This window comes from Petromyzon marinus, chromosome 51 (assembly GCF_048934315.1).
Source record: "Petromyzon marinus isolate PM22_M1 ecotype Great Lakes invasive population chromosome 51, UKy_Petmar_22M1.pri1.0, whole genome shotgun sequence".
NCBI lineage: Eukaryota > Metazoa > Chordata > Hyperoartia > Petromyzontiformes > Petromyzontidae > Petromyzon > Petromyzon marinus.
Window position 1 is genome coordinate 8646789 of NC_133717.1, and position 14974 is coordinate 8661762.

Genomic DNA, 14974 nt, shown 5'->3' on the forward strand with positions numbered 1-14974 from the left:
AGTTCGTGCTCTGAGCCTGGTATTGAAAGCAGAAGTCGACACCTGATGATGAGTCGTCATCATCATCGTCATCAACATCATCGAAACATCTAGATTGAAAACGTATTTGCTTCGAACAGCTTTTTGTTTTATAGTGCATTGTCCTTCCCGCGCAGCTCCAATTTGCACGGTTGGCTACGTACGGTGCGAACGAAGTTGAACGTGAATTCGTCATGATCGGCAGATCGCCCGTGGTTTGGAAGAATCTCCCGTTACTCGCCGCCGCTGATGTTACATGCAGTCGTGGATACTCAGTTCAGGCTGATTCGACCTAGGGGAGCTTCTGACGTCACTCACCACCAATGTTAGCCGTGGCCGGGAATCGAACCCACGTTTGCTGGATTCGAAGGGCCGTGCGCTAAACACTGCTCCACCGGTCCACCACGGCCTGTGATTACCCCGCCGTCGTATGAGCTACGCAAGTTGAAAATTACGGATTGTGTAATTTCACATCAATCCTCTACAGAGACATCCGTCGTCTCGCACCATCACCTCGTCCGACCGGCCTCCACAGTTTAAGTGCTGGAGAATTCCCGGCACACTCGCGCGGATGAATTCTCCCTCGCAAAACTCCCCGGGGCATCCGGCTCCCACGTGCTAACGCGGAATTCCTTTAATTTTACACAACTGTTTGCAACTGTCAACTCAACAGAAACACCAAGAGGGATGGGTAAAAGTGTGGAAATTTCCATAACCTGCACCCCCCCCCTTCCCCCTGTACCCCTCCTCCACCCCCATAAGATGAGCAAGGTGAACATTTTTGATTGTGGCTTTTTTGGCTGTTTGAACCGAGATCAAATGTCAACGGTTGTACGCACGTCATCATTAATGCCATAGGCCACGTGGTTTCCTTGCGGTCGCAGTGAGCCCCGGCTCAAGCTCTGTAAGAAATTGTCTCGAGTGATTTCTTTGACCGGTAGACTGACAAATTAAAACATTCTTACGATGTAGATATTTTTTTTGTCATTATTAATTCATCATCATCTTCGTCGTCAGCTATGATCAATCCACTGCTGGGTGAAGGCCTTCCCCCAAAACCGCTGTCCACTCACACCTCTCTCTCCCTCTCCACGTGCCTGCCCACGAGCTGATTTCATTGCTTACGGGACTTGCTCACCCCGTCGAATAATCTACGCATTTTCATGCGAGCAGAATCGTGTGAGGATGATTCTGCCTGTGCCGCGATTCAACGACGAGAAGTAAAAGAAAGAGCAATTTTTTTAAGTTGTTCTCGTTGGCTGTTGAGTGAATTCCACGAAAAAAACAATCGCCATGGACGAGAGGGCCTCCTTCACACCGTGCGAGTTGTGGTGGCCTCAATTGACCATACTTCACCACGCTGGTTCGGAGCGGGTTGATGAAAGTCGGGGGCAGGCAGGCGGCGGGGGTGGGGGGGTGGGATTGATTTATGGACATACAGGTTTGGTACAACTATTGATCCGGCCGCACCGCACTCTGATGACAACGTATCGCCCACAGCAGCCCACAACAACGGGGCGAGCTCGTCTGCATTGCTGGACGCCAATCCTGGCACGAGCCAGGCTGGAAAACTGCTGAGCTTCTGAGATATCCAAAGTCCGTCGCATACGCGCAGTGTGTCGATTATAATGAAACAAAAAGTCAAGGCGATTTCCGGGCTCAAACGAGCAAATCGAGGTATTGGTGCTCATCTCCCCGGCAACAGGCACGCCGGAGCCAGTTGTGGAAATTCCACATTCCTATGGGGTGAGTCCATCCTCAGTACAGCCAACTGTTGACATCCCCCGCCGAGTGAGACTAGTGGCTCGCAATGCACGGCACAGGATTTGAAGCGTTGTGGTTCATTGTCGCTCCGTCTCGCTGGCGAATCAGAGAGCAAAAATCCTCGCATGCAGAGTCGAGAGGAGCAGCATACTAACAGCGACCACCACCACCACAACCACCACAACCAACAAATGTCAATGTGATGGAGAGGCGAATGAGACAAGGAGACGACAGCGCCCTCGTAGTCAACTACCACGAGCACTAGCTAAGTGCGTCCTCGGGAAACTGTATGCCGAACTTCTTTCGCACCGTACGTAGCCAATCGTTAACGAGTACGACGCAAAAAGCCGAACCGACCCGCGAGTTCTCTATCTTTAAAGCAGGTACGAGACCTGAACCTGAACCAACTCAGCCACTGGCAAACTCCCCCCCCACCATCACTCTGCCTGTCTCTAAGCGTACTCCGCTAAGGGGCCGTCCATAAATGACGCCACGCACCTAGGGGGTAGGGGTTGGGGTCAGATATTTGCGACGATGTGTGACGAGGGGAGGGGGGGTGGGGGTTTGAGAAATGTGACGTCACATCAAAACGCGCAACTTTAATAAATAAACATAGACAACACGTTCTACTTAATTAAATAGACTTTTTAATAAATGTTTTCTCCTACAACATCAGAGTGCAGCGGCACATTAAATACGCACTACAATGACAATAGTTTAAAGCGATTTGAATCCTGTTTTATATATTTTTTGGGGGGGGGCTGGGGGGGGGGCAGAGCATGTGACGTCATAATCGAGGAGGAGGGGGGGGGGTCGTCTGACTTTTTGTGACGCTCCAGGCTAGGGCTCTGCGCAACGTCAATTGCACAATGAAGAATAATTGCGCAATTACAGACGTGCTTTGGTGTAAATACTGGCAGAGAGAGGGATAGAGAGGGAGGGGAGGGTAGTAACACTTTCCGAAAATGAACGCCAGTAAATAAATAATGGGCGACGTTTCGGGCAATGGTGCTTTATCATGCGCTGAGTTTTAGTGTATGTGAATCGTGCTTCATGGCTTCTGCACCCACTTCCAGCATATCAGAATACAACACACAATATACACAACACGATATACACAACACACAATATACACAACACGATATACACAACACACAATATACACAACACGATATACACAACACACAATATACACAACACGATATACACAACACACAATATACACAACACGATATACACAACATGATATACACAACACACAATATACACAACACACAATATACACAACACACAATATACACAACACACAATATACACAACACACAATATACACAACACACAATATACACTACATGATATACACAACACACAATATACACAACACACAATATACACAACACACAATATACACAACACACAATATACACAACACACAATATACACAACACACAATATACACAACACACAATATACACTACATGATATACACAACACACAATATACACAACACACAATATACACAACACACAATATACACAACACACAATATACACAACACAATATACACAACACACAATATACACAACACACAATATACACAACACAATATACACAACACACAATATACACTACATGATATACACAACACACAATATACACAACACACAATACACACAACACACAATATACACAACACACAATATACACAACATGATATACACAACACACAATATACACAACACACAATATACACAACACACAATATACACAACACAATATACACAACACGATATACACAACACACTATATACACAACATGATATACACAACACACGATATACACAACATGATATACACAACACACGACATACACTACACACAATATACACAACACACAATATACACAACACGATATACACAACACACAATATACACAACACACGATATACACAACACACAATATACACAACACGATATACACAACACACAATATACACAACACGATATACACAACACACAATATACACAACACATGATATACACAACACACAATATACACAACACACAATATACACAACACACAATATACACAACACACAATATACACAACACACAATATACACTACATGATATACACAACACACAATATACACAACACACAATATACACAACACACAATATACACAACACACAATATACACAACACACAATATACACAACACACAATATACACAACACACAATATACACTACATGATATACACAACACACAATATACACAACACACAATATACACAACACACAATATACACAACACACAATATACACAACACACAATATACACTACATGATATACACAACACACAATATACACAACACAATATACACAACACACAATATACACTACATGATATACACAACACACAATATACACAACACACAATACACACAACACACAATATACACAACACACAATATACACAACATGATATACACAACACACAATATACACAACACACAATATACACAACACACAATATACACAACACAATATACACAACACGATATACACAACACACTATATACACAACATGATATACACAACACACGATATACACAACATGATATACACAACACACGACATACACTACACACAATATACACAACACACAATATACACAACACGATATACACAACACACAATATACACAACACACGATATACACAACACACAATATACACAACACGATATACACAACACACAATATACACAACACGATATACACAACACACAATATACACAACACATGATATACACAACACACAATATACACAACACACAATATACACAACACACAATATACACAACACATGATACACACAACACACAATATACACAACACATGATACACACAACACACAATATACACAACACACAGATGTGCACAACACACGATATACACAACACACAATATACACAACACACGACATACACAACACACGATATACACAACACACGACATACACTACACACGATATACACAACACACGACATACACAACACACGACATACACAACACACGATATACACAACACACGACATACACAACACACGATATACACAACACGCGATATACACAACACACGATATACACAACACACGATATACACTACACACGATATACACTACACACGATATACACAACACACGATATACACAACACACAGATATACACAACACACAGATGTGCACAACACACGATATACACAACACACGATATACACAACACACGATATACACTACACACGACATACACAACACACGATATACACAACACACGATATACACAACACACGACATACACAACACACGATATACACAACACACGATATACACAACACACGATATACACAACACACGACATACACAACACACAGATATACACAACACACAATATACACAACACACGACATACACAACACACGATATACACAACACACAGATATACACAACACACGATATACACAACACATGATATACACAACACACAATATACACAACACATGATATACACAACACACAATATACACAACACACGACATACACAACACACAGATATACACAACACACGACATACACAACACACGACATACACAACACACGATATACACTACACACTATATACACAACACACGACATACACAACACACAGATGTGCACAACACACGACATACACTACACACAATATACACAACACACGATATACACAACACACAGATGTGCACAACACACGACATACACAACACACAATATACACAACACACGACATACACAACACACGATATACACAACACACAGATGTGTACAACACACGATATACACAACACACGACATACACAACACACAATATACACAACACACGACATACACAACACACGATATACACAACACACAGATGTGCACAACACACGACATACACAACACACAATATACACAACACACAATATACACAACACACGACATACACAACACACGATATACACAACACACGATATACACAACACACGATATACACAACACACAATATACACAACACACAGATGTGCACAACACACAATATACACAACACACGACATACACAACACACGATATACACAACACATGATATACACAACACACGATATACACAACACACGATATACACACCACACTATACACAACACACGATATACACAACACACGACATACACAACACACGATATACACTACACATGACATACACTACACACGACATACACAACACACGACATACACTACACACAATATACACAACACGATATACACAACACATGACATACACTACACACGACATACACAACACACGATATACACAACACACGATATACACTACACACGATATACACTACACACGATATACACAACACACGACATACACTACACACGACATACACTACACACGACATACACAACACATGACATACACCACTACACACGACATACACTACACACGACATACACTACACACGATATACACTACACACGATATACACAACACACGACATACACAACATACGACATACACTACACACGATATACACTACACACGATATACACAACACACGATATACACAACACGCGATATACACAACACACGATATACACTACACACGACATACACTACACACGATATACACTACACACGACATACACAACACACGACATACACAACACACGATATACACAACACACGACATACACAACACACGACATACACAACACACGATATACACTACACACGACATACACAACACACGACATACACAACACACGATATACACAACACACGACATACACAACACACGACATACACAACACACGACATACACTACACACAATATACACAACACACGATATACACAACACACGACATACACAACACACGACATACACTACATAGGACATACACAACACACGACATACACTACACACGACATACACAACACACGAGATACACAACACACGACATACACAACACACGACCTACACAACACACGACATACACAACACACGACATACACTACACACAATATACACGACATACACAACACACGACATACACTACATAGGACATACACAACACACGACATACACTACACACGACATACACTACACACGACATACACAACACACGATATACACAACACACGACATACACTACACACGACATACACAACACATGACATACACTACACACGTGTTTGCTGCTGTGGTAGTTCTGAGTCTGATGCTACGAGGTGTTTGCTGTGGGTCGGATGAATCGGTGGGGAGGAGGAAGAGTGGTGGGGGGCTGAGGAAGGGGAGGGGGGATTAAGGGGAGGGGTGAAGGAGGGAGGGGGGATGAAGAGGAGGGGTGGGAGGATGAGGGGGAGGGGTGAAGAAGGGAGGGGTGGGGGTAATGAAGTGGAAGGGGGGGAAACTGAAGGAGGGGAGGGTGTGTGTGTGGGGGGTGAAGGGGAGGGGTGCGAGGGGGTGTGGTCTAATTTGTCTCTTTAATCTGGGGCAACCATCGGGCCCTCCACTCCGCACCGCATCACCACGAGGGAGGGAACGAGCGAGAGAGAGGGAGAGAGAGACGCACAGCTATTAAAGGGACCGGCCGCTGCTACAGCTGCCTACTGCTGCTGCATCTCCTCGGCGCGCGTGTTCACCTGTCCGTGCGCTCTCCTTTTTCCCCACACACCACCCGCGTGCCGTGCCGTGCCTGCCGCCGCCGCCGCCGTAGGGCAAGTTCCAATGGCCGGAGCGAGTGAGCAGCAGTCTCGGCGTTTCAGCGTGCTGGGCTGGGAGCAAGTGGAGCGTCTGGACGCCGTGCTCGACCAGAAGGTTCCCATTCACGGAAGAGGGAACTTTCCCACGCTCGAGGTATAGCGGCAGTGTACACACACTGCTGTACACACACTACCTACTGTACGTATACACTACCTACTGTACGTATACACTACCTACTGTACGTATACACTACCTACTGTACGTATACACTACCTACTTTACACACACACTGCTGTACACACACTACCTACTGTACACACACACTGCTGTACACACACTCCCTACTGTACACACACACTGCTGTACACACACTACCTACTGTACACACATACTGCTGTACACACACTACCTACTGTACGTATACACTACCTACTGTACGTATACACTTCCTACTGTACGCATACACTACCTACTGTACGCATACACTACCTACTATACACACTACCTACCGTACACACACTACCTACTGTACGTATACACTACCTACTGTACGTATACACTACCTACTGTACGCATACACTACCTACTATACACACTACCTACCGTACACACACTACCTACCGTACTCACTGCCTACCGTACACACTACCTTACACACTGCCTACTGTACACACAACCTACCGTACACACTACCTACCGTACACACTACCTACTATATACACACACTACCTACTATATACACAAACTACCTACTATATACACTACCTACTAGACACACTACCTACTATATACACACACTACCTACTATATACACACATGATTTTCTAAATCATCTCAATGCACAAAACCCGGCCATCCAGTTCACCATGGAAATGAAGGTGAACAACACACTCCTGTTCCTAGATATTTTGCTTGGACATGGCCTAAACGGTAAAATAACACCACACAGCGTTTACAGAAAGCAAACGCACACTTGATGCCTATCTGAATGCAGATTCGCATCATCATCCAGCTCAGACATCCTCTCTTATCAAGACGCTTATACATCGGGCTGAAACAGTGTCAGATGATGAGAGTCTAGTGAGAGAGATCAAACGCGTTACAGAAGCACTAAGACAGAATGACTACAATAATGCTCAAATTAACAGAGCACTGAATGCCAAATCACGATCGCAAAGCAACACTGCTGAAAGCGATCAGATTGTTAAAACAATTAAAATTCCATATATCTCAGGAGTAACTTAGCCCGTGTTTTACAAAAGCAAAACATGACAGTAAGATTTGGTACAGTACACAAAATTTTTAAAAAACGAGTATCTTGCACTAAAGACGAATTACCTAAATTATCAACAAAAGGTGTATATCGGATTAATTGTTTATGTGGCAGATGCTATATTGGACAGACGGGACGTAACATCAGCATAAGACTAAAAGAACATCAGAGAAATATTAAATTATCTCAAACAACTGTCGGCAGTGGCAGAACATGCCTGTCAACAAGGACACTCAATTGATTTTGATAACGCTGAAGTGTTGTGTAAAACTAATTATTACTGGCAAAGACTAATTAGAGAATCCATTGAAATTGAGAGAAATAGAAATAACTTTAATCGCTCTGACAGCTACAGGCTTAGTGCGGCTTGGAAGCGTATTATTAAATCATACATATTACAATTCCTTATAGGGGAAACACATACTAATTAACGGATAACTAACGTAGCATATAATCACAATAACACACATTACAACTAATTACTAATCTACAACTCATTACTAATCATAATCATTGACTGATTACCAATCGATTATATAATTCCTGCACCTGATATGAGTTAAATGATGACGTCACCCTGCTGTTGCTCTATTGAAGAGCGGGAGCAAGCGAGGGCTTTACCATTCTGGCGAATTGCCTGGTGATGCTGGATGTAATTACCAGCGAAACGTCGTACTACTCAAACTGTAAATGTTGTGGATTCACTCTTCAACACACCGGTGGGCTAAAGTAGTGAACTATTTGTCTTTTGTCAACGTGACACTTTTTTGTTGATTGGCCGTGTCGGGTGGTGGAGGGTTACGACACATTTATAAATAACGCGATCTAACCCAAAAACCTTTATTATGAACACTAACTACTGTACACACACGCACTACCTACTGTATACACACACCATCTACTGTACACACTACCTACTGTATACACACTACCTACTGTGTACACACACTACTTACTGTACACACACTACTTACTGTGCACACACTACCTACTGTACACACACTACCTACTGTGTACACACACTACCTACTGTATACACACACTATCTACTGTATACACACTACCTACTGTGTACACACACTACCTACTGTGCACACACACTACCTACTGTACACACACTACCTACTGTACACACACTATCTACTGTACACACTACCTACTGTGTACACACACTACCTACTGTACACACACTACCTACTGTGTACACACACTACCTACTGTGTACACACACTACCTACTGTGTACACACACTACCTACTGTGTACACACACTACCTACTGTGTACACACACTACCTACTGTACACACACTATCTACTGTGTACACACACTACCTACTGTACACACACTACCTACTGTGTACACACACTACCTACTGTGTACACACACTACCTACTGTGTACACACACTACCTACTGTGTACACACACTACATACTGTGTACACACACTACCTACTGTGTACACACACTACCTACTGTACACACACTACCTACTGTGTACACACACTACCTACTGTGTACACACACTACCTACTGTGTACACACACTACCTACTGTGTACACACACTACCTACTGTGTACACACACTACCTACTGTGTACACACACTACCTACTGTGTACACACACTGCCTACTGTGTACACACACTGCCTACTGTGTACACACACTACCTACTGTGTACACACACTACCTACTGTGCACACGCACTACCTACTGTATACACACTGAGCCGGTCCCCTAGGTCGACTCGGCCTCAAATGAGTACCTGGTGCGGTGCGTAAACATCGCCGCTGGGGAGACAAAGGCGGTCGGGCGTGGTGCCGGCCACCCACCCCATCGTTTGCCATGCCGGCCTTTAATAGGTGCTCGCTAACAGCACTTGCCCCTACAGTCTGTCAAGGCTGAATCAAATCGTGATAACGATCGTGCGTGCGTGCGTGCGTATGCCTATTTGTGTTCCCCTACGTGCCTAAACAATTCTCTATCTGAATCGGCATCTCTTCCTTCGTCTCGCGTGAAGCTAATTGCGAAGCGGTCATGAGCAGCGTGCAGCGCAACCCTACGACTTTGTTCCGTGCGTATGGCAATGCTGTGGCCAGGAGCGCTTAAATACCAATGTCGAGGTCTGCCAGCCACGACGAGAGAAAGGGGGGAGGGTCTTCAGGAGAGCCTTCGCGCCTGCCTCTAACTGCAGTGGTGTGCTGTCTAACTTTCTGATTACATTTGTTTTCCTTCGATTGATCACGGGGCGAATTGCTAACTCGGTACCGTCACATCAACACGCAGAGAGAGAGAGAGACATTTAACCGTGGTGCTGCTGGCAGTGCTCGCCACGTACGCATTTTGCCACTCTACCCTGCAACAGGCACGGATGGATATCACCCACCCACCCACCCCCCAGTCGTTGCGAAATCTCGTTTCATCCCCTCTAGCGCATCCCCCCTCCACCACCACCACCACCATGGATTGATTGTGCTGGACAATGGGGACGTTGCTGCAATTTTCACCACGGACGCAATCCGCTCTTGTGTTGTGACACGCAAACCCGGGCACAGGGAACTCGCCTTTTATCATCAGCTGGCCAGCCTGCGGCAAAGTCTTGAATGTGCTATTGCCATGCGGCATTGCATCTCAACCAAACTATTCAATTTTATTTTTTGCCAGGTAAGGCCCACCTGAGCTATATAGCTCTTTTTCACAAGGGACCTGGCCCACAGATTGATAGCGACGTGGCCTAAATCGCGTACGATATTTTTAGCGGGCAAATACTCTGAACACGTGGTTGATTCTTCTCAACGTGGAGGGGAGAGACAGAGAGAGACACGCAAACTCCAAATATACAGGCGTCAGGGTCGCGATCGAACCCACGGCCCCCTGACTACCGGGCGACTTGGTTAACGTTTAATTCTGTAAAACAAAATATTTTTTTCAAGTCAAGTTTACTTAAAACAGAAATGAACATACAAAGGAAAGCAATGCTGGGGACCAATTAATTGGGGGTCACAAGAGGTCTGCAACTACCTTGTTCAGTGCATTACAATGTAGACTGTAGCGACTTTAATGTGATCACATCTCTCAAGATGCTGGTCATAAACAGTGGGCTTATGCTATGTTTTTTCTATGGAGAGAGATAGGGACAGTTGCTCAGGTTTTAGAATCCAGGCATCTATTTCCCTGTGAGTCTGTGGGTCTCCATGTAAGTCTGTGGGTCTCTGTGCGACTCTGTGGATCTGCTGTATGAGTATGTGGGTCTCTGTGAGTGTCTGGGTCTCCATGTGTGATTCTTTGGCTGTCTATGAGTCCATGTATCTTTTGTGTGAGTGTAGGTCTCTGTGTGAGTCTGGCTTCTTCTACAGTGTAGTATACTACAGTGTAGTATACACAGCATATAAATGCAACTGTGTCTCAAGACGCTGTACACAAAGAGTGCCGCGTATTTTTTTGTTTCATATAGGAGGGAGAGGTCCAGTCAGCCACGAGCAGCGGAATAAGATAAAATGGGACGTTGCGAGTCTGGATTCGAACAGGGTGAGGGATTCAACAGCACGGATCGCTAGGGAAATGGAGTTCCAGGCTAGGAGGGCGTCAGACACGAATGAACGACCTCCCCCACCCACTGATCGATTGCTCCTTTATTTGACCAGGGTGGGAACCCGTCGAGACCCCGAGTATCCTTTTACAACGGGTGACATGGCACAATGCAAGCGCAGATTTTTGAGGCCGGAAAGTTTTGGAGGTGTTTCAAGCAGGGTTAAAAGGGCTATAGGCGCAGTTCTGCAATTGCTTGCTCACGCCACTGCTGGCGGAAGGGGTGTCCTGTTAGAGGAAGCGGGAAGCGCGATTGAGTACCCTCCCCCCCCACCTCTTAAGAAGGTATTTGGCCTTCTATTCCGAGCCGGCAAGGCGTATCGCAAGAGGCGGGAGTGCCCACACTTTACCCCACTGCACGTGACCTGCGGATCGACTTAACTGTGGGTGGACGCATTTATACAGCTGCTGGGTGGACAGAGATGTTGGAGAGGGGGGGGGGGACGTTGGAGCGAGGGGGATTTAAGAATCTTGCACCGTTGCTTCAACCGCCGTGCCGGGAGATCGAATCAGGTCCATCGTGCTGACCGTTACTACATCACCGTCACCGTGGCGGCGTCCAATCGCAGAGCGTCCCACGGGGCCTTTTAAAGTCTCGCCACGTGGTTGTTTCTCTACGGTAATCGTGTTGTAAAAGAACTACAAGGTTGCTAAACGGTTTAAATGCATACAGCAGCGTACAGTGACTTGCGCGATTGCCAGATATTGCTGCTGTGCTTGCAATGACTGCGCGTGTGCCAACAACGTGTGCGTGCTGGCGTGTGCAAAATAAGCATTGCTCAGCATGTCGGTTGCCCAACGCCGAGCCGCACTCCGAACCGCCAGGCCTCCCCTGTCAACGCCGATCTCTCTGCTCCTGCTTCTGCTGCTGCTGCTGCGGCATCATTCTCGGAATCCAGAGCCCAGTTCTATTAATATTATTATTTCTTAATGCGCTTTGTTTGCCCATAAAGAGGCCTCGCCCAGTCTCGGGAAGAATATCGTTTTCTTTTCCAGAGGGTTCCGCTGCATTGGCGATGATTTTGGTCAATTTTGGCCGGTACCCACTAACGGGTGTTTCAATTGATCAATCAATGAAGTCTTTATTTCCAGAGCACGATTTCGTGCAAAGGATGCCATTCAAAGTGCTGCACAGAAAGAAAAAAAAATTAGCGGAGAACCCCGGCGAAAACCCCAGACGAATGGGGGTGTTGGGGGGGAGGTAGCGCAATAAACTCCTGGGTAAAATATTGGCCTTTTGAAAGAATGTGTACATGTATATTACAATATATCGCTTGGCAGGTCACCACTTTGGCTGCGTAGTTGCCCGTCCATAAACTATTCTCGTTGGTCATGCCGAGTCATGTCTTGTGCTTGTGTCCGCCTGCCTTTGTTGTTAGGCAGGTAAGGCAATAAAAGCCCGGTGTTTGTGTGCGTGATTCACACTTGAATTACTAACGACTTGCACCTTTGAACGGCAGTAACACCGGGAAATTAATAATTACATTAGTTTGTGGATTTCTAAGTGAGCCCCGTAGCTTCTTTCGTCTTCAGCCCCCCTCCCCCGCCCCTCTGCACTCCCCCCCCTCCTCCCCATCCTTTGTGCAATGATGACGATCGCGTTCGAACTGGAAGCCAAAAGAAACGCGCACGGCAAAGAAGCCGTCGAGAAAGATCGCTTTGGGGCGAGTGATGTTTTTAAGCGAGCGCCTGTTAGGGCTCACACGCCCTGCCCATTATTTCTTTTTTTTTTTGAGACTCCCTAATGTCAGCTGCGGTCAGAATTTTGAGCTCCGGCAGGTTTCTCATCTTCTGCGTTAACGGCCGTGCCTCCCACACTTCACAAGAAAGGTCCCACCCCACACCTCCCCAATGTGTTTAACCTTTAACTCACCGTTGGGTCAAGTGCTGTTCAGGCCGACACGAGGCACGCGTAATCACAACAACGACGACGACGATAATAGCCGACAATCGCCGCTAACTGGCGGTGACGTCGCCGCGGCGCTCGCGCCAGGCTAGGTGTGCATTTTGGGGAATCTCACGTGAGCGTCAGGAGGGTCGCGGGACAGAGACCCTCCAACCCGCCCCCCCCCCCAAGAGCTGTGAATTGATCGCCCGAGATGGCCGTCAGATGCTTCCACCTGTGGCACCTTCACCACTTTGCCTATCCTTCCTACAAAGGGAAAATAGGGGTGGGGGGGGGGGTGGCATCGCTACATCGCCCTCGCTCCGGACGCTCCCACCGTTCAAGTCTCCTCCGTTCATTGTCGCCTGCACGGCGCATTTCACGTGAACGCTCCTTCCTGCGTGCGGCGTTCGCCACGGATGCGCGCACGCGCGCACAAAGTAGTGTATGACATCCGTTCTTCTGTGCACGCGTGGAGGGATGGCTTCCCGATAGACGACGTGCAGTGATGGTGTAACTCAGCGCTGGCACAATGCCTCGCCTTTCACCGCCAGAAACTATTCGACGCAGTGCGGTCCGCCTATTCAGGTGCCTTGCCTTTGTCGGATTGCACGCGTGCGCAGATTTTTGCCGCTGATGTCCTTGGTGCTCGTGTGCC

At 45.9% G+C, this 14974-nt stretch overlaps 1 protein-coding gene across 2 annotated transcripts in view; it reads left to right on the plus strand.

The window, feature by feature from the left end:
• The window catches only part of LOC116953435 (terminal nucleotidyltransferase 5C-like), a 52265-nt gene that overhangs the window by 19252 nt on the left and 18039 nt on the right, over nt 1–14974 (plus strand). Inside the window, exon 2 of one of the 2 annotated variants that reach the window (XM_032973649.2) lies at nt 7586–7725. In XM_032973649.2, the coding sequence (XP_032829540.1) occupies nt 7597–7725 (129 nt within the window). In that variant the 5' untranslated portion in view covers nt 7586–7596. Of the gene's footprint in view, nt 1–7479; nt 7726–14974 lie in introns of those variants that run through there. The other variant, XM_032973650.2, reaches the window with a different exon arrangement.